Source organism: Neodiprion fabricii, chromosome 5 (assembly GCF_021155785.1).
Source record: "Neodiprion fabricii isolate iyNeoFabr1 chromosome 5, iyNeoFabr1.1, whole genome shotgun sequence".
Taxonomy (NCBI): domain Eukaryota; kingdom Metazoa; phylum Arthropoda; class Insecta; order Hymenoptera; family Diprionidae; genus Neodiprion; species Neodiprion fabricii.
The window spans coordinates 15,650,312-15,672,957 of NC_060243.1; the positions used below are offsets into that span (position 1 = coordinate 15,650,312).

Genomic DNA, 22,646 nt, shown 5'->3' on the forward strand with positions numbered 1-22,646 from the left:
ACCGTTTCATTTTGTAAATTGTATCGTTACGATAAATATTAATAATAATTGAAAATAATAAATAAATCAGATTTTTCTTAATTTAATAAATTTATAACAGTTCTATAATTTGTTTTCTTGGGGCGGGGGGGCTTCGCCCCCCCGAACCCCCCGGTCCTAGCGCCCCAACGCCATCGTTCTATTCGTTTCAATTGTTCAAAATAATTGTAGTGGTCGAATTTTACGCAACTTAATTAATAGGAAAAATAGTATACGATACTCGTGAGCACGTAGGTTATCCCGCACGAGCGAAGCGAAACTTCGATTGGTGATTTCGATTCATAACTATAATATGTGTAATATAGAATGAAGGAAAAATGTATATACGGGTAACTAACTATTGCTGCCGCCGCTCATCACGATGTCTATGAGCAGCAACTCTCACTGCTTTAATTCTGTCGCTCCCACGACGAAGCCAGTCAGCGATCCTTTCTTCAACGCTTTTGATTTTTGTTCCCTCAAATGCGTCACTCACGCGTAATATCTGAGAAAGTTTATGAATACACATTATTGGTATGCTATCCCCACACGTGGTAGCTTTTTCACGTCGAGCAGTACAACAAAAAGTTTTAACAAATAAAAAGTACGTTTATATATGAGAAGTAAATTTTGAAATTTTTGGCGTCCCTTTGTCTCCGAGGGTCCAAACGACTCGTACAATGTCCTAGCATCCGACGGAAGCTCAAGGTGACTGAATTTCTGCAACCCTATCAAAAGATCATTCACAACGGATTGAAGTAGCTTGTTTTGGATTGTCCAATAGGCAAGAGAAATTTTAAGATCACTATTTGGATAATTGATAGTCAATTGAGCTGGGAACTCCATACGAATGCCAGTGTCAATCGAGGTTGGTGGCCTCTCACCGACTAAAAAATAAACGTGTGCCTTGAATTGCCTGAACCTAACCTATAACCTAAACGTATAAATACCTATATAGTTATAAATATAGAAAAAAGGGGATGATCATAGAAATTATACAATACTTACGTCGATCGTATTATGCCACTTAAACGAGATATTTAGTTGGCATGAATAGTACTATTTCTCTCCAAATCAAACAATGTTTTTCTGTATTAATATATTTATAGCAGTTTGCTAACGTTTGCGTGTAGACAATTTTTAGTCATCTCTTCAATGGCATTTATTGTTAAATAAACTGTTGTAAGTATCCCGCCAAAATGGGATATAGCATATAGCTGGCAGAATAGCGCTGTCAAAAGATACTTTCTAGGCAACTTTCATACTATACTCACAAATTAGTTCACAATAAATTAATAACTTTCTGATGACTTCAAAAATCCATCTATTGGACGAAATAAGATTTCGGACAACAGATTCCCTCATTACTTAAGAAACCATAAAACACTACCATTAAGGCAACAGCAGAACAGATGTCGATTTAAAGGCGTGCAGTAGTTATCTTACGGTAATGTCCGACAGGCAACCTCAAACCGATGATTTATAGTTACCGATAACACATTATTGCTACTGGAGTAGGGTCCTTCCTAGTAGATTCCATGCATGCTTTGACTTGGTCACAGTAAGATTGGTTAGGATGTCGCAACCATCATAGCGATAAGATGACTAACTAACGTTATCTACATACAGTCACAATTGTCAGCTTATATAGATACCTAATTATACATGTACTACCTTGGGCTACGAAATATTATCTCAAAAAAGATATCTTCATGGCATCCTTCGAACAATAACATATAGACACTTCCAAATTGTGACATACGTACGTTTAGACAACTATTAACCCAACTCGTTTAGTTATAGTGACCTTTTCAGTAACTATAATATATTCAATGATAACAATACGTTCCATCTTCGAGTTGCCTTTTTGTTTACAAATTTGAAAGTCGGAAAGCTAACTTTTGAAATGCATCGTATAGACGTCTGTTAAACATTTGTGTTACTTGAGTTCATTCATCCAATACCGGCAAAAAAATATATTTTGAATTTCGACAGCATTATCGGCTTGTGAAGCGATGTAACCCTTTAAATTTAATTACCAATAATCTGAAGATGCAATTCAGCAAAACTGCACTATAACGAATTTTGGACAAATGATAGTTTTGGATGACATATAATAAGCGGGTCAACGAAAAACGGCATCGAGTAATACAGAAATATTTGAAATGCGTATCTCGCTTATTCAAAGTTGGATGAAACTTTCGGTTAGTAAAAAATTGCTCGATAAACATCAGAGTAATAATGTCACCAGGTAGATCACAAATTTGCATGAATTGAAACAATTTCTCAGGTACAAATGTATTGTCACATTTAATACGATATAAAAACTTGTTACACGTCGTCACATTTTGAGGTATAATAACATGCATATCAATACGAAGGAGATAAAATCAGGTGACATAAACTCGCCGTTTTTTGGGTTTCAGCAAAACTTGGTAAACCGTTGTAGATATGATGCAGAGTCCCATGCTACCAAATATTGCATAAAATATATAGTAGTACCAAAATCCGTCCCACTCGGCGTGAAAGTACCATACAGTTGTAAAGCATGTATTTTGTATCATAACAAATGTGTAGTAAGCAAATAACCACTTATCAGCATATTTGAATTTAATTTTATACTCTATTACAGCGACAATGTAAACCAAGCCTAACCAAAGATTTATGAAAAATGTTGCAGCCGTGTAGTCCTTGGCGAGGTAAAATAAATGAGCTAGCATAATGAGGTAGTGGACACCCAGCACCGCAAACAATGTCCCGGGATAAAATTCGTAAAACACAGCTATGGAAAATATACGAGGCGCGATGAATAAAAACCACCATAGAGAACCTATTGCTCTGCCGATAGGATCGTCTTCGTCTAGACCTTTTTGTGAATATCTTCTTTGGGGCAGTTTCAAACTCGTAGATTTATTGAGGCCAATACCCGTTGCATCTGTACTCACTGGCCTGATCAACGACTCGTGTCCATAATTTTTATCCTCGTTTTTTGGTACGGAATCTGGCCGAGGTGGAGCCGGCATTTTAGGTACTTCTAGAGGCGTAACAATGGTAACACCTCTCAAAGGTGTAGGAGGGGGTGTGACGTGTGCATTTTTTGGAGGTAAGGGTGGTGTCGTAGATATCTGTCGAGTCAAAAGTCGATCGTCAGGAATTGACTCCCTAGTGTCTGTTTCTGTTGTGTTTTCGGCAGCGTTAAGAACTTCAGTCTTCCCATCTGTTTCTAATAACGTTGTCGATTCGATAGGTTCTTGGTTTGCAAAGTCTCGAAGCTCCTACGATTTGAGAAAACAGACAATTAGAGTAATAAATTAGTCTAATAGAGAATCTTCCATTATTTCATTTCTTGTTTACCTGCTCACGGTACTTCTTCAGCCACATTGCCCACATTAATTTCCTACCATTTATTCTTTGGCTCTCAAACCTTTGGAAAGACATTGTTTGAATGGAGAGCACCACGATCGACATGAAAATGCTCAATATTTGCACCACGACTGTAACAGAAATTAAGATGGCCATGAATGGAAAGAAAAATAAATTCATTGATGATGTGAAGAACAGGTAGAGGAAGTGCGGGTACCTCGAACGCTCGGTGTATCCTCACACACTTGAAGTATGCAACAATAGAGACAAAAATATAAACAAAGCGACACATCTCAACTTGTATATACGCATTACGCACACGCTAAGACGGGTCGCTTTGTTTACGCTATTGACTATTGTTGCATACTTCAAGTGTCCGAGGATACCCGCCGTCCGCGGCTACCTACACTTCCCCTATTGTTGCACGACTGATATTGCAATCATCGATGCAAAATCGTCATATCAATCGTCACCTTTCGGCTTAAGTTACATGCAATACAAACTGTTATGCAAGTTAAACTAGCTTTTAACCCTTATGACGATAAGTAGTACTTGCTACTTCATACTACATGACCTTGGTCATTATACCGTGTCTCGACGAGGACAGTGCGCACCTTATGCGCGTGCGTCAAGTCCTTCGAATTTTATTGGCCGACAGTTACCGCCTGATTAAGCAGCCGACGCAATGCCAATCGCGAATATCCCTAGGGAGCTCACCGCGACCTGTGGGCAACTGCTGTCGGTGTTGTTACGAAAAACCGAAGAACCGAAGTATAATAAATCAGATACACGTTAATCGTGTCAATCAAATCGTCGGATTTCTTCAATGGTCAATTTATCACTGTAATCAGAAAGTCATTAGTAACAAAATACTATACCAAAACTTCGCGCTTCCCTTGTGAACATAACCTCTTCCGAGTTCCTGACAGTCGCCATTGACATTGCGTCGGCTGCTCAATCATGCGGTAATTGTCAGCCAGTAAGATTCAAACGACTTGACGCACGTGCATAAGGTGCGCACTTTCCTCATGGACACACGGTAAAATAAAAAGATTAGCGGATGTGAACACTGATGTATCGACAACACGATTCGGCGTTACAACATTTTTTCAAACATCATAAGCTAATATTACATTAGAAAAAAAACAATACGTCTATGACTAGAACGGAAGAAAAATAGCACCCACAATCAGCTGGAGTAACGACTAGCTGATCATATTTCCTGACACTACAGAGACATTCCCATTTTTCCGTTAGTTGAATAATAATTCTCATTTAACAGATACATCTATCCAATTGTTATGTGTACTTTCAAACCCTAATTGCTTGATGTATCATTTTTTCCACGTTTCTTGACCCAGTTCTCGACGGGAAAAATGTCCGGTTATTAAGGGATAACATCACTGTCAGAACTAAAGAAAAGTGCTTTTTTGATCACTTTTTTTGGATGGAAGAATAAGATAATAATATTTAAGGAAGTTATTAGGCATATATTTAAGTATAATACAAAAAATTAATATCCGCAAATATTCAAAAATGGCGATACTAGAGCCATTTTCGTGAGACACGTTGAATTCTGTGGCACGTAGAATACTGGTCCTAATATGAATTTAGAAAAAAACTGCCTAATCTACATGTACTAAAAACATTGATTTTTGTGTAATTGGTCAGTATTTGAATGAGAATGTTCAATTTTCGACCACAGAAAAGGCACTTATTGATTAATAAATAATGTTTAAATTAACTTATTGAAAATCCCTCACGTATTTGGGTAGCTATTAATATGTAGATTCAGGGTGGCCACCCGTCTGGAAAACCGGGAAAACTGGGAAATGTCAGGGAATTTTGTATGTCAGGGAAAAGTCAGGGAAATGTCAGGGAATTTTTTGGTTGGTCAGGGACTTTTTATAGAACTCACAAATCTGTTGAGTGCTTATTTTTTTTTTACAAATTTAAATTTGCACCAGGTACCATGCGGTGCCGCAAGTCTTGCGAGAATGGCTCCAGTGACGCCATTTCTGAATATTTGTTGGTAATAATTTTTTGTGTCATGTCATCATCTTATTTTTCCCGCCTTCCCAAAAAAATGGTGCAGTTTTTAGGTTGTTATAGTGGTGTTACTCCTTAACACTGAGCAACTCCTGTTCATAGAAACCGCCAGCGATAGGTCCATTCTGGTAGTCTTTGAGTTTGTACGTTACTAGGGTGGTATTTGCTATTTGACTGATCATGAATATTTCAGGCGTCGAATTGGGAGTACAACCTTTCTCGAAAACGTTTTTCAATTTTCTAATTCATAATTTATCACCAGTTTTAAACACTGACGATTTGGTAGGTACCGCTTGAAGCCTCCCGTGCGCTTGACGTAATAATAGCCTTTCGTTCACACTGATGACATACTTTGGTTTCATTCGTATTTTTCAGATTTTTAATATTGTGAATGCATAAAATAGAAGTACTCGCTGAAAATCGACTTCTGTAATTCTTCATTTGTGAATTATATCTTTAACGGATAGAAGTGATGCATTCGGAAATGAACATTCACTGCATCACAATTCAGAAATTAACTGGTAGATATTAAGGGGTTAGGTGGGTTTCAAAATTTCAAAAAATCGAATTTTTTTTTTTTTTGCTTATCTTATAATTGAATATGTTGAGAATATTCCTTTAAAATTTTAAAACGATCCGAGTCATATTCTAAGAGATATAGCCTTTGGATGTTTCACCCATCAGGCTATAACCGAGCGTGACGCAGGTATATGGAGGCAGATATATCGAGGCAGTTGCTTAGCTATTGTTCGTTTATTTTTGTGATGCGAATACTAGGCTTAGGACTTGCCGGATGTAAAAAATTCTGTGGTTTGATGGATATAAGTTCCTCATTCTTGAATGCATCAACGTACAATTTTTATGTTGATAAAATACATGAGTGCGTCATAACTGTTGCCGAATCAATTTTGTTGTCTGCTGCAAATCAAGAAAAAAAATTAACGTGTGATGAAAATAATGTTGAAGATACGACAGATGTTACCGTGTCAGGTGATGGCACGTGGAAAAAACATGGGTTTGCATCATTATACGGTGTAAGTACGATTATTAACATGTTCTTTGAATGTAAATCTTCAATCGCGTTTTTCTCGAAACTACATTTTTGAAATCGGTAGTCACGATTTCTCGAAAACTTATGAACCGATCTCTTTCAAATTTTGCACACTTCTTCAAAATAACATTATCTCGTACTTGAACGAAGGAATTTTTTTTTTTTTCTATTCCAAGTAATTTTTCAAGGCCATGAAGGGTGCAAATTTTACTCAAAATAAGGGTTTTTTGTTTTCAACGCCGCCAAAAATGTAATTTTTTTTTTTTTTTCCTTCGTCCAAGTACGAGTTTTAAACATCTACTAACAGAAAATTTTTGGTTTTTGCATTTCAGATGAATCTGTCATGAGTTATCCTGACTACGCCGAGAGAACTTTTTTTTGAGGGGTCATAGCAGACGACGTGTCCACGCCTTAATTTTCAATATTTTTCAATGAAAATTTCACAAACTACTTATAAAATATGTATCTCTTATGTGTTAAATTGATGGAATGAAATATTCTGTTGATTAAGTAAAAAAAAATTCATAAAAATGTACCTATTTTGAGCTTTTGAAACCCACCTAACCCCTTAATTGAATAATCAGAATCTTCTAGCTTTTTCTGAAATATCATCGTAAAAACAGAATGAATCCTAAAAAAATGTTCAATGTGATTTGTTTGAATAAAAAATCAACTTACACAAAAATTTTGGTGAAATATGTTACAGGTTGATTTATAAACAACACATTCGTCCTAAGAAAACCCGTTTTCTCAACTCTATTCGTTTATGAATGATGGAAGCTGAACAATTGCATGAAAGAACTTCCAGGAGCATGTAAAGTACGCAAGTTCGAATTTTTTAATATCCTGTTTTCAGGTAAAATATCTAGGGCAAATGTGTTCACAAGCCGCCAACTTTCCTCCCTCCCCCCCTAGATCCTGCGCAGTCAGCTGCCGTCCAAACACGTCGACCCTCATCTCGCATGTGATTGAAAAAGCGATAAAAGTTTGCTAATAGGTAATTCTCGCTTCCCGAAATTTTTGGAGAATCGACATTATTTCGTTGTTGTGACATGTATTTCCAATTGCTTGAGATGCCATAAGCAAGCGACGACGTTCTACTGACTCGTTGGCGTCGTTCCAAAAAATATAACATGTTTTGACACATGGTCAAGTAATCCAAGTCTGAGGTAGCAAAACAGCGTTGCCCGTACGCTTCAACGTCTGTGACAATACATCTTTGCCTGCTTCGAAATATTAGGCAGCGCTGCAATCAAATTCATACTTGAATTTTGAGTTACGAGCGTTTTGGATAGGCTCATTGGCGCTGTAGTATTTTCTATGAGCATTGGTCGCGAGGATATTTTTGTATTTCTCCTTGTCGTCGGAGGTAACGTGAGCGCTATCCGGCATCTTTTTAAACAACAACTCCAACAGTACCTTGGTTTCTGGATACCACATATCGCCTATGGGAATGCATCCATGCTCAAAGCGTATCGGTGAGTCACCAACTATCAGGCCGGCAGTAGAAAGATCCTGCACCCCGTACACAATGTCCAAATCGTTCTATTTTTGTTTAACGTCAAACATCTCAAGAGATTCATCTTCTAATTCCATGAATGATTCTACGAAAGTTTCATCCTCTTCGTCTTCTGCAGCAGTTTCATAAGAATCTGCTGCATCAGATTCGATTTCGTTCTTCCGCTCGTATTTCATTTCATTTTTCATTTCTTCCAACACTTCTTTGACTGTTTGTTTACCTAAATCCCAAGAATTCGTTGTCGCAATGTAATGGGAAACAAGTTGAAGCCTGCAATGGCGATTTTACTGAGCAGTGTAATTTCATATGTCTATATGATACATTTTCGATCTGAAGAGCAAGTCAAATTTGACGCAGACCTCTCGACAGCCATGTCGAAACTAGTCTGACGATTCCAAGACCTGTTAGTCTTCCTAGATTCCAAGAATCCGTAGTTGCAATCTAATGGTAAACAAGTTGAAACGTTCAAAGGTGATTTTACTCAGTCAGTGACATCATCGAAATTCCTAAGGAACAATTAGCAACCCGTTGGAGGCAGGTATTTGGGGCCGAATGTGTGTCGTCATCGTCGAGAAACTTCTTACATGCGCTTATTCTGAACGAACATGCTGCGAGTGATTACGGGGTTGAGCGGACTCGTACAAAGGATACAAAATAATGAAACCTGATACCGTTATCAACACTACAGATGTCGAAAACGACTCATTACCCCCGCCTCGCCTGCCAAGTACGTATGCACATTCTACCTACACAAATTTCAAATTTCTCGCCGTTGCGCATGCGCGGTAGGTCGATTTGGGGACTACGAAGATTGTGGTGGCCCCGAACGCGGCTAGCCTAAGTACTGATGATATTGTAACTGCTGTTACGAATAATGCAAATGACATCCAAAAGCAATTTTTAGACTCTAAACTTTTCCTACGAAGAACTTGAATATGCCATTACTGTGTCAGGCCAAGTTCTACCCCTGGGATCTACAAAATAACTTACTATATTTGCTCCTTTTTACTGGAATTTATGAAAAGAGTTTTACTAGATTTATGTAATGATATTTTCAACTCCGGCCGATTCCCTGATCAGAATCTTATAGCCTTCATCCCTAAAGGAAACAGTGACAAAGTACGACCAATCTTCTTAGCTTCTTGCTAACATAAAGTTATGGAGAGATTGATCAATTGATATCTGATCTGGTGGCTAGAAACCAATAAACTTTATTCCCCATCACAGTTCGGCTTCCAGAAGGATAAATCTTGCGCAGATATTCTCGCGATCCTGACTACTTCTATGTAACAATGTTTTCGTAGAAAAGCAAGCCTCTCAGCTCTTTTTCTTGATGTGAAAAGCGCATTCAATGAGGTAGTAGCACAAATGTACCGGAGAATCTTAAGTCCTTGAAACGACTTAAAAAATACAATCAGTTCAAAAAAAATCTTAATTTTTTTTCGCAATATTTGCGTTTGGATTCCAACGATCGTAAATCTTGTATTGTAACTAAAGGCTTATCCCTAGGAAGTGTGTTAAGTCCCATTTTATACGTAATCTGTGCAAGACAAACTCTACTATCGTACAGAATGATGTAGAGAATCAGCAATTCCCTGATGATATCTCTCTATTTATTAAAAATGAAAATTTAGCTAAGGCTATGGTAAACTTACAATTCGCGGTTAACAATCTTGTTGCATATTTAGAAAAAACAGATCTAGAACTTGTTCCAGATAAATGCCAATTGGTCATTTTCAACACAAATAACATTGAAGTAAATCAACACAATCAAAATTGGCAGCACTACAGTCTCACCCTCTAATAAGGCTAAATTTCTAGGAACGGTTTTGAACAGAAAACTCAATCCGCGAGAGCACATTAACTATATCAATACTAAATGTAATATTACTGTTTGAATTCTCAGTTGCCTGCGGAAAACTTGATGGGGAGCCGATCCTACAATGATGTTTCTTTTGTGTAAATCACTTACTATGTTCCGACGGGAACTGCACTTTCTTAATTTCTCCGTACCCAGATACACTTTTTGGCAAGGTACAATAGATTCAAAACACTTCGTTAATAATTTGTATAGGATATAGACACAGTACCCCTATTAATTTATTTGCAGGGGAGTCAAAAGTCCCTTACTTAAAATACAAAATTAGTTATTTATGCTTTGAATATGGATTAAATTCATGTCTTATAATAAAAAAAACCGTCTTGTTAAGAATCTCGAAGCCATTCATGGCCTATATGTTAATTTTCTTTTTGAAAACAATTATGCAAAACCACTAATTTTTGATTGTTATGAAAAAGTATGGTTTCACAATGAACTTATCATACAGTTTGATATGTTTTCTAAAGAACTCCGCAGAATCCTCATAGAAAGTGGGTCCGGATCTAATTGTCTGGATGTTCAATATGTTATAGTACTGTTACGGTTTCCCCCTTCGAATATGCATGTATTTATTTAATTAATCAAAATGAAGATCTAATGTTCCCTGACAACGAATGTCTTTTGGAATCAACGAGTAGCTTGTGAATTCCTGAAACAGACTCTAAAAACGACACACGTCTACGTGTACTTTAATCCTGAATAAACCGCCCCAGTCTTTTGAATTCTCCTGATTATTTATTTCACCCACTTACGTAAGAGTACATATCCTCTCGATCAAAAGTTCTCATGGTCACAAATCCGAAGAATCAGTAGTTTCTAAGGTATAGGCTTCGAAAAGGGGTGTATCGATTTTTGGATATCTACGGATTAGCCTCCATTTTCTCCACGGAATGTGTAGCGCTCACTTATTGTATGGACTTCATTGGTCAGTACACATAACCACAAAGAGTTTCGTATTTTTACTGACTCTGAAAGCGTGTTTAAAGCTCTGAATAATAAAAAAAAATGTAGAATCTGAATTCCCTTGATGACTGATTTGAGAAATAAGTAAGTCTTATTGTTAGCTTAAAATAGACGCAGAGATGGTCCTAATCTGAATCTCGTCGCATATCGGGATACCGAGTAATGAAAACGGGAATCTAGATGCGAAAACTGCTGCTATGGGTGGTAAACTTTTGAACATTCAATTACCTTCCACAGACCGAACATACAAATATACAACTATTTGTTATGAAGACTATGAACAGCTATTAATCTTAGTAGGTCAAAATAAAGAAGAATGGTACTTTAAGTATTTTCACAATAAAAAAAAAAAAAACGAGAAATCGATTAAGATCAAGTTACGTCTTTAAATAATAACTTTCATAGGTAACATATCGTTGCCAGTGATTTACGGAAATGCGGAGAAAGCTAAGATACAATTGAATACGTTTTTCAGCAATGCACATTATATGGGAATGAAAGAATAACTATGTAAAAAAATCTACGAAAACCCCAATTGTATGGGCTCCTAGCAGCGTTTCTGTCTACAATCAATCAAAGAGAATATCACACCTCCAAATCACAGATTCTATTCAAACATGTAAAGGTGATTATTTGGCACAAAATATGAGGCCTCTGACGCACAGAACGATCCCACAGGGGTTTTGTCGCTCGACTCATTCAATAATATACCACTGTGGAGCCATTTATCCTTCTCTGCTACGGCTCTAAACTAATTCAACCAACTAGAGTATATTATCAGAACTTTGTCAGCCGATTTACGAAACTTAATATTTGATGCCCAAACTCAACATTTTTTAACTTTGACGCTACAGTAAGGCGTACCACTGTGCAGGAATGACGGGAATCAAGCCGATGTAAAGTTTAGTATCAGACTAAAGAGATGTTTTAGCGTGCCTCGGCTAATTATTCAGAAATAAAGTAAACTGAAGAACAACATCATAAAACAGCATTATAACATACAACTTCCAATTACGTTGATTCACTTTCGAGATTATTCAGTCATATTATCAGATAGTTGTACTGCGTTCGAGATCCTCCAAGATGCTTTTTAGCATTTTCAAGAATTGGATACTCTCCACTAAACGCAAGTCATAGCCGATGACTGCAATACACTTGACATATAGTTGAACAATAGATCTCGAACGCTCCAATTTCGCAGTCAGTCCTCATTGCATTCTACGATAGGTGCGTGAAAAAACAGCATTGACAGGACTAAAGTAAATATCACTAGTTGTGGTGTGAAGAAAATATCGGTGTATGTAAACCTGTAACTCTGGAAATAATCACACAGCAGTAATTTTTCTACTCTTACCACTTTTATGATAACGATAGTTTTATCATAACCATTTGCACATCAAATAGATTGACTTTCACGATCAATATTTCCGACAGGTTCTACTTACCTAATGCAATGATTAAATGTGTGTGAACTTGGCCCAGCACTTTTCGAAATTAATATTTTTAAAAATTGTGCTGAGTTGTGCTCGTTTTGTGCTCACTTGTGCCGTAAAACTTGATCTCTCAACCTCGACAGTATTCCAGGAATTTCGAAAAAACCAAATTACGACCAGCCCAGCACTTGTCGAATATCAACTTTTTTCAAATCGTGCTGAATTGTGCTCAATTTGTGCTAACTTGTGCTATTTCAGTTAAAAAAAAAAGTATTTCAAAAATAATTTATTTTCGGTTTTTTCTGCATTTTTTGTTTCCTTGCACTTGTGCCAAGTTGTCTGGCGAAGGGCCTCAATTTTCCCAATTAACAAGACTCGTGGAGACCGAAAGTTGTGAAAAATTCATTATTTCTTTAATGCATTACCGAATGTATTATGCATATTTTTCAATTGATTATAGCTGCTGTTACTAATTAATCAGGTAATGAATAATTGATGGTCAAAATTATATTTCACTAATTCGTTAATGGTTAATGAAATTTAAATCCATGATCCATTAATTATTCATTTAATGGATAATGGAACTTTAATCAAAGTGCAAAAGTCGACAATAAAATACACTTCAATTTTATTTTATTCATAGATATTCTGCATCAAAATCTAAATTTTTGAGACTCGCGCGATAATTTTATCTACTTTTTAAATGCAAACGACAATACTCTTATTCAAGAATTGGCATTCAATAGATATTTATGTAGATCATTTTTTAAAAACTCTCGGACTTTCTGTAGTCGAGCGGGAAGAGGGGCAATTCACAAAAAAACTAACAATCATTCTGCTCAAAAATTCGGAGCCATCAAACTTAATATTATAAAAATATATATTTTAGGGAATCACAGATTCAATATTTACAAGAGGAAAGATACCAAAGATTCTAATTTTTGATTTTTTAAAAATACATTAATTTTTTTTATTTTCGTTCCAATTTCTTTTCGAAACTGAAAACGGCACAAACGATCACAAATCGAGCACAACTCGGCAGAAGTGACAGATTTCCGAACGTCTTAAAATTATCGAGTTTTTTTTTTATTGTTGGTAACTGCTAGGGAGATTATTCATTCTTACAAGGGTAAAGGTAGACCGGAGCAAGTTCTTTCGAAGGTAAAAGTTTGAGCCCTGGTCTAGCACAAGTCATGGATTCGACTTTTGGATTTTTCAAAAAAACGAAAACGGCACAAGCGAGCACAATTCGAGGACAACTCGGCACAAGTCGCAGATCTTCGAATAACGGTACGGTAAGGTAAGAAAAGTTTGAGCCTTTCTCTAGCACGCCTCAGTAAAAGTAATAATTTTTTTTTTTTTTTCAGGGAAACTAAATACGGCACAAGTTAGCACAAATTGAGCACAATTCAGCACGATTTGAAAAAAGTTGATATTCGAAAAGTGCTGGGCTGGTCGTAATTTGGTTTTTTCAAAATTCCTGGAAAACTGTCGAGGTTGAGAGATCAAGTTTTACGGTACAAGTGAGCACAAAAGGAGCACAACTCAGCACAATTTTTAAAAATATTAATTTCGAAAAGTGCTGGGCCAAGTTCACACACATAATGATTGATCCTGTTAGCTTGTGTATGTTTGGTTAGGTTATGTTTATCAATCAAACGATTGCGTGTACATCACAGCTCAATACAAAAATTTTAAGCGCTACAAAATCATCTATAGTGATAAGCTTGAAAACAAACTTTTACCACTTTCATACGGTTACAGATATCGATCGATAAGAAGTGATTCTGTGGTTTCTTCCCATAAAAGTATAAGAATACAGCAGAGGAGCTGTAAGCTTTCGTGCAAGCAGAAGTGTCTCCTTACCAGAGAAAGAAAATCAAGGTAACTGTGTAGAGCGTCTAATTGTATGTTATATATGCCGCTAGGGAAAGAAAGGTTTTCGCTCTCTTTCTCTTTGTAGCTAGGCGACACGTTCCGAGCCGCCTACCCTCCATCATGCTTATATAATACCTCTATGGTTGGCAACTATAGCGTAGTGCATTGGTCGAGATCTGCCGTGACCTGTCAGATACATAGGAGCTTGCTTTCTGATTCTAAATTGGTTGAAATAATTATCTAACCACTCCAGACTGTCCTGTTCCGAAAAAAAAACAATACAAATTAATTATAGATCAATAATAGTTTGTGGTTATTTCATGATGATTCGTAGTTTCTGTATTCGTCGAGCTGTCGCATAGAAACGGCGAAGGAACATAACCTCTCGAAATTAAACGTTAATATAAGTAAATTAACCAGACCCGGCTAGCATCATTGCATTAGATAAGTATATAATCTTCCGAAAATATTGACTATAAAAATAAATATTTTCAATATGGTTATTTATATAATTTTTCTTAGCGAAATTGATGCTCTGTGATTATTTGCAGGTTTTCGAATGCCACCGGTGAGAAAAGGATTATTGTCTTTATATTAAATGTGCAGTTACTGAGTATGTGGTGTAAACGTTAATAAGGAATTGCGTCAAATTAGAGATGTTCAACATTTATGAATGGAAATGAAAATTTGCGAGAAAAACAACGAAATGCATATGGCACAACCAATTGCCAGCGTCGGAATGATGGAGTAGAAATAATTCAAGCCTGTTTGCTACTTGTAAAAGACAATGGCGCAATATTTCGAAGAAATCCGAATCAAACAGACGCAATGCATCTATTGTCATAAGCCAGTGTGATACAAAAATTCTCTTCAACTCTATTTTCCTCATTCCTGAGTAGTGCGTGTTGGCCTTGCTGTGGCGTCAAAGTTGAAAAATGGTGAGTGTGCGCTTTCAATATTAATTTTGGTAGTTGGCTGACAAAGTTTCAGTAATATACTCGAGTTGTTTGAATTAGTTTAGAGCCGTAGCAGAGGACTGATAAATGGCTTGACAGTGGTACATTATTGAATGAGTCAAGCAACTAGAAGCCTATGGATTTGTTTTGTGCATCAGGGGCTTCATATTTTGGTCCAAGTAAACACCTTTATAAATTTGAACAGATTCTGTGATCCGAAGGTGTGATATTCTGCTTGTTAGTGTCCGTGTTTGTTATTTTGATTTACGCCGCAAGGTGCGGTTATGATGTCGGGATGTGATGTGAAACAAAGAAAAAAGCAGCTTCCATCTCTTTTTCTCCCAAATGCGGCGCATGCGCCGTCGATCCTAGTTCAGACTACCATCACCACTGATAATTCTGTTCTTTGCAAGACCTATATGTAAGACTGTGCTCCTATGCACGGAACTCTATATACACTGAAATGCGCGCGATGGGAGTGGGGGCCGGTGAGAGCAAGTTAGTTGTTTCATACCTTCCGTACTTGTCGCACACATAACTGCATTCTGTGCGGCAAATGTAAGTCAGGTGCTTTGACAGATCTTGGAAGTGCATCGAATTTAGATATTATCAGTGCATTATATGTATGTATAAGTCCTTATGAAACCAATGAAAGGGAAGAAAAGTATATAATAGATGTGAGAAGATATAATTCGAAATTGTTTTATTCAGTTCTCGGATATATTACTGTCTAATTATCTTTATACAAATGTAAATACGTGTCTCGGTAATTAATTCATGTTAAAGTGGAATAGCTGTTTCATCTAAATAAAATCAAAAAAAATATAACCAGGTTCAACTGTCAGCAACAGTTTATGCCGCGCTTGAAGCAAATACCCCAACACACCAGTCATTTGCTCTGACGGTCAATGTTTTATGCAAAATGGTCACCACATATTAGACAAGTGCAGAAGGTATATAACACAACTATCTCTCTCTTATTGCTGGTCACTGCACTGAACATAGATCCGTGTGATGTAATATACCTATGTATACATCAGTTTGGGGACTTCTTGTATATCGCGACCCATATGATCAATATTAGGACCATGCCATTCATTTATAGACAGTAAGTGGGAAACCCTCGTGATCAAAAATTTCGATCAGTTTCCAGACCTGTATATAGGACAGGGTCCAAGCCCTACAGAAAATTCTTAACAAACTGCATCTTGGATTTGGATTATAATGAAAGGTCGAATAAATTGAATCTTCCTTGACTAAAAATGAGAAGAGAAAAAGGCGACCAATTCCAATGGTTTATGCTTCTAACGGGTCACTATGATATGAATCAGAAGGAGTTTTTCAGGCTATCAAGGAACATGCAGCTATGAGACCATCGTCTAAAACTTGAGCACAGTCCACTTATCAAAAATCATTCATCGAAAAACTTTATTAGTAATAGAGTGGTAGCAGTGTAGAAATCACTTCGAAGTGCGTTTATTGATGCAAGCACAGTCAATCAATTTAAAAATAGGTTGAATGCTTGTCGCTATATGTGTACTCAAGAAAACTGGATCGTTCGGACAAGCTTTGCAAGTACTGACTATCAATCGAACTCAGTTATAGCTATTATAGCTTGCCAGCTCTTGTTCAAGCTATTACAAATTCAGTAACTCGCTTTTGAATCAGGCGAATGGAGCAAAGAATCTGAGGGTTTATTTTGATAGCAGAATGACATTTAACAAACATCTTGACTACGTCGTCTACAAATCTGTTAGGAAGATCAACTTCGTCAAGCAGTTCTCTATATTATTCAAGAATGTTATTACTTTCACTACCTTATACTATTCACTCATATTTCCTGATTTGCTTTATAGTTCAATTACCTAGAGGTCCCGGGCCTGCACTGCTCGACGGCAGTATGGAAGAACGGGACATCTCAAATTGTGCTAGAAAAACGTGACATTTCAGATTGCGCCAAAAAAAGGTGACATATGAAATTGTGCTAGAAGATTGTGACATCTCAGATTGTGCCAGAAAAATGTGACATCTCAAATTATACCAGAAGAACGTGATATCTTAAATTGAGAAAGAAGCAGAATGATTGTAGTGAATTGCTCCGACAGTTCAATCCTAATTACAATCAAGATTCCTGCTCACCTATTTATAGGCTTTTTGGTTGTGTAACGATAACGCTGATTGGCTGGACATGTATAATTCTACTTTGCCTTCTGTCTCTTGTTAGCCCCGCAAACTATTTTTGTATAATTGGTAGTTGCAAATGTACTCTTTTTTGTTTATTACTTCTAGTTTCCTTTCCCATATACCACTATGTAAAGTGTTTTTGCTTTTCTTTTTTTATGAATGTAAAAGGATGCTTTACCCGTTGAACAATAAATAAATAAATGAATAAATAAATGGCTATCAAGCTATTATACTAGTAAATGATTCTTTGAAATACGTACAGAATACTCAAACACCAAAACTTTTTACAAATTCATCCATTCTACGAAAACAAGGATTATCTTTCGAAATTGAACACATCAGTGAAATGGAAACGTAAGTTTTTAATTTAAGATCGTATATGATTAACCCAATCAGTATTGGGGGGGGGGTCGATTCGATCCAGGTCGGAATCGCAAACCCCCCCTCCTATTCTGAAACTAAGCAAGAGGACAGGCGTGCACCCCTACTTCAAGAATCGTACTTTCAAGTAAAAATCTCATATTGAGTTTTGAGTCCCCACCCCCTTTCAGTCAGCATAGCGAGCGGTCGAAATTCGGTTTGGGTTAATTTAACCGCTGTCCCTACTCTTAACATTTACATTGTGACAGACAATAGTTTATAGCTTTATATATTATTGCATAATTTTTTCTTTTTTTTTTTTTGTACTTTTTTGTACAATGTCACTTGATATTATTCAAATTAAATACCGTGTGTACATGATTTAGATTGAAAAATGGCCAGACGCTTTGGGGGATAACTTGTATATTGTGTATATTTTCTACCAAAACCTCCTACATTCCTAAAAAAAATTCATGTATTCATAAAAAAATAAGTGTTCCAATTTCATAAAATTATCTTGTAATATTTTTTTATTGAAAGGCAGTTTTGACCTTTAATTTGCATTTTTACCCATTCCATTTCATACATTGGTCTCTGAATTTTTAATTTTTTAAGAAGACTACGTTTTTTCACGAGTTTATGTACTTATTGTTATTTCTATGATAAATTTAAAAAACATTTCATGGCAAAAGTTCATCATGAAGTAGAAGCCTTAAGCATGACACATGAATTTTTTCAGGTTTTCAAGAAGATGGTTTCGAGCCATTTTGAGCATGAGGTTGATTCACCTCACCGCCCCGCCCCACTTAAGTGGTGCAAAAAAGACGCTACAGCAATCGGATTAAATCTATATTAATGTATCTTGCTGAATTCCTGCTTATAGTCAAAGAAAAATCAATGTTAAATATATCTGAGGAACCGTTCAGTAATTCAAGTATAACGAGGAACATACTATTTTAACATACATGCTTTTTGTTCTTTTCTTAATATTATTCAACTGAATGATTCTATTGATAATCCAATCCACAAAATTTCAGGTTCATAGTAAAATGACCCACTAAACACAAAACAAAATATTTATTTGAAGTGTGTATATTCATATTTCAGAATGAGATTTCATCTTTAAATCATATTTTTTACTGTTTGGCGATGGTTTGGTCGTGATGAATGTATTTTTATTGATGAACTGAACTTTTTCGCTTAAAAGACATTTTTCAAGCACTTATTTCACAAGCTAAAACTTTTAAAAATGTGCATTTATCAATCTAACTAGCTTCTGGTAGTATTAAAGAATTTGAAAAAATTTTAAAAACTCTTTTCCACTCAACAAAATGTATTCCCAAAGTTACAGGAATATCAGAACCATCAGATCGAGAACTGTCCTCAGAATTGAAAGAATGCCCCATTTACATTCTCACATGATACAGTAATTTTGCCAATATGTAAATTCATAACAGACAATAATATAATTTTGAATACATACTTGACTGGTATGACCGCAAAACAGACTGTTGTCTAAAAAGGAGATGAGTCTGAAAGATCGACTGCGGGGCTGCTTGAAACCATGCTTGAAGAAAGAAATACAGTTCGATAGCTGCAGGCTTTGCGGCAATAGTCAGCGTTCTAGTTCTCTCAACACCCGAGAGCATTATCGCATCCACAGCCAACACTATCATACCGGCATACCTAAAAACATGCAACAATCAACTACAACGGGGATTTTAATTTTAGAATTAATCACAGTTTACGTATATTAACGACTTCTACCTGTACAACGCGAAAAGTGGAAACATAAACAACTGGCAAATCTGCAGTATGAACCATGTAATAACTCCTTTCGATATCTTCTCATCTTCACTCATCCACCAGTCGGGCCTCGATACGGTCAACACAAAATAGGCAATCGCAGGTGCGTACATAATGGCAAGGGTGCAGCTGCCCCATATGGGATTGCTCTCCCTAAAGTGTTGTTCAACAACGACCAGATCAGCTGAGAAATGTACCAAGTAAATCGTGCAGTTTATCAACGTCGGTATCAAGAACACCAAGTAAATCTGTTCTGTTGATCGCAGGGGCATCCGCATGCAGTGAGTTGCCTTGGCCTGGCAAATTGGAGGCTCGTCATTCACCATCTCCGTCACTCCTATGCAATTCCGTATGCGATAACTACTTTCCGCAATCACTTGTATCTCGTGTTACTGTCAAGACGTTTTTTGCACTCATCGGTCGAGTACAAAGCATCAGCTGTCTGTTTCACGGTACAAAATTCCTTGGCTACACTTGTTCAGTGCAATTTTATTATCTCAGGTGGATGAGTCAACTGTACAAAGTGAGTAATCATGGAAATTCGTGGCAACTATTACATAGTTGAACTCCAGAAGTTGGAAAAGAACTGATTGACGTTTTTTTTTAGAGCCGGTAGCGATCTTGTATCTGCAACTGGCTATACTCTGCGTGTAATTCAAATAAACAAAGAATGTATATTAATAGAAAAGAGTTCTGCAGCACACACATCACACTTTAAATATCAACAATGAGGATACGCAGGTTGAATACCAGATATATACAGAAGGCTTGTAGCTCTTTTTGAAAGATACGTTGACATAATTTTTGGTACTAGGAAATAAATAACAGAAGACTGTGAAAATATTTCTTCTACAATGATAAATGCACTTTACTGACACTGTTGTAAAATTATGGTGGTTAGTCAGCTCCTGACAACAAAAAGATAAGTAGATAAGACTCCTACTACAGTGAGATAAGATTTGTGTAGGAACCCACAAGCTGGAAAGGTTCATTGATATGAAAGTTACAATAACGTGAAGATAGCAGCAAGCCATAGCATTGGTGTACAGGTATGGAGTATACGTAATTACCACATACAGCAACACTGACATACATGTATAATCACGACCACGAAGCTGACAACGCCTACCATCCCTACCTTCCAATTTCAAGGCCAGCCTTTGGGCATGCCTCAGAATATAGCTGATTGAATCAGTCAGCCTATTCTGCTGATGAAAACAATAGAGTTATTCAACACATATTTCGGTGTCCGCTGGAGGCTTATGACCCGTAAAATACGTTTGCTCTTATAATTCAATTAGTTCAAAAACCACAAAAATCAATCCAAGCACGCCAGAAAACGTCTATCGGAGGAATCAACATTTTTTTTGTCGAGGAAATCAATTAAAACAAATAAGGGGCGGAGAAACAAAATAAAAACTATAAAAACTGTCAAAAAAAATCACAAACAGTGTAACCAGTATCATAAAGTCACTGAAAAAATTTAAATAGATATAAGGAACTTGTGTTGAAGTCATAAAACTTTCTAATGGGGAAGGAACTTCTTCGACTGCGGCACAACGAGTTTTGAATTCGATCTACTCGCAAACGAACTCCACAGTATTCATGAAATTTTAGCATCAACTTGTTCTTAATAGAACCAATCAGCGGGCTTGTTTTAATTCCTGCCAACATTTTCACCAAAGGTGTAGAATCTCTTTAACTAAGAGCTACGTTGTCATGCTTATCACAAAAATGATTAATAACATCAAATTGTAATTATTTTTACTTGTTCATATCTCGCAAGTTTTTTAATGTGTATTGGAATTGTTTTATATGTGGAGCATTGCCTGAGGGATCGATCACAACCAGAACTTGAGATTTTAGATTTCCCCTAGAATTTTTTGTATGAAAGTACAAACCCAAATAGGTCCAAAAATTTTTACCCGCCCCAATTAGCAATATAATTTAATTTCATATTTCGAAGTGCTTATTTTCCTAGAACTGTAATAAACTCAGAAAAATCTCATAAGATGTAACAACACTTTTGAGCCCTTGTCTAAAATAGACTTGTTACAACAAAAGATATGTTTTCAATAATAATTATAAATATTTATAAATTATAAATATTTCATTTCACAATATTTCCATTACTTTATAATTTTACTCGGATGTGCTTTTCTTTTTCGTTGTCATAGCAAAAATTCATTAAAATAACTATTTTTTTTTTCAAATATCACTCTTCAAAATAAGATATCTTTTTTCTGTAACTACAACTCCATTTTCGATAGGAAGTCAGAAATTTTGTCATGTTCCGCTACATTTATCTGTATATTCATCAGATTTCAGAAAATGAGTGCTTTGGAAATAGAAAATTAAATCGTTTCTCAGATAGGGAAAGCTAAATGTTTTTTTTTTTAAAGTGGGACATTTTTGGCTAGTACTTTCATATGAAAAGTTCTGGCGCAAATTTATGATCTCAACTTCTGATGTTAAGGTAGTTCATCCCAAAATTCGTTTTCTTACTATCGTTTCAAAAAAAAAATATATCATTGGCTGAGAGCAACATTTCAGACTTTGATTCAACAAAATCTCATCGCAGAATTTCGTTCAAAAATGTTGTATCTCCCCAGAGATCACTTTGGACATACGACTCTGTTCAACGAAATTCTAAAATGGAGTTTTGTTGAATCAAAATCTAGGATCAGGTTTTGTTAAACCAAATTTTGAGATATTGTTGCTGTCCACCGATGATATACTGTCATTACAATATTTTACATGAGCAGTTAAAATCTGAGTGAGCTTGGCCATAACAACCTAAAAATATTAATTGTCGCTTCAACTGTCAAGATGTTATTCCCTATCTCGAGCCTCCGGTGATATGCTAAAGACCTACATTCCGGTGAATTTCTCAAAAATGTTTCTTAGAACTCTCGTGAAAAACGAGTATGTTATAGAGGATATAGTGACAAAAACTTCCCTTGCTGAGTGTAGTCTGCCGTTCCGTATTGTTTCAGAGTAATTTTTCCAAAAGTTGAGGATTTTGTAACGCGAAAAACGTGAGTCAGCGAAAACGAGAAAAATGCCGACAGTACTAGACTTGTGTCCTGCATTTGTGTGTGTACGAAAGTGGAAGGAAGTACTTTAATTGATACCTCGTAAAATACCTCATATGCTTTATGGAAATGTAATTGATAATTCGAATTAG

The 22,646-nt window shown here is 36.2% G+C and overlaps 1 protein-coding gene and 1 long non-coding RNA gene across 3 annotated transcripts; one reads left to right on the forward strand and one right to left on the reverse strand.

Moving 5' to 3' along the window:
- Positions 1 to 300: 300 nt before the first annotated feature.
- LOC124182970 lies at positions 301 to 20,991 on the reverse strand. 2 transcript variants are annotated; one of them, XM_046570858.1, is made up of 5 exons: positions 19,421 to 20,991; positions 19,137 to 19,339; positions 3,373 to 3,512; positions 2,964 to 3,293; positions 301 to 523 (listed from the first exon to the last, which is right to left on the reverse strand). In XM_046570858.1, exons 1-5 carry the CDS (start codon positions 19,783 to 19,785, stop codon positions 377 to 379), a joined length of 1,185 nt encoding a protein of 394 aa, XP_046426814.1. In that variant the 5' UTR covers positions 19,786 to 20,991; the 3' UTR covers positions 301 to 376. The 2 variants fall into 2 exon arrangements, with proteins under 2 accessions (XP_046426814.1, XP_046426813.1); XM_046570857.1 differs by lacking the exon at positions 301 to 523 and having other exon boundaries at positions 535 to 3,293; positions 19,421 to 20,986.
- LOC124182992 lies at positions 13,493 to 17,485 on the forward strand. Its single transcript, XR_006870902.1, has 5 exons — positions 13,493 to 13,575; positions 13,643 to 13,901; positions 14,040 to 14,159; positions 14,705 to 15,091; positions 16,966 to 17,485. It is a non-coding gene; the product is annotated as an uncharacterized LOC124182992 (long non-coding RNA).
- Positions 20,992 to 22,646: the final 1,655 nt, after the last annotated feature.

Bases quoted from the DNA above. Each gene is read 5' to 3' on its own strand.
- LOC124182970 (XM_046570857.1), bottom strand. From the start codon at position 19,785: ATGGTGAATGACGAGCCTCCAATTTGCCAGGCCAAGGCAACTCACTGC. The intron at 3,513-19,136 runs GTATGTATTCAA...TTTCTGTTACAG, and splicing joins TTTGCGGTCATACCAGTCAA to TCGTGGTGCAAATATTGAGC. The intron at 3,294-3,372 runs GTAAACAAGAAA...CTCAAATCGTAG, and splicing joins TGAAGAAGTACCGTGAGCAG to GAGCTTCGAGACTTTGCAAA.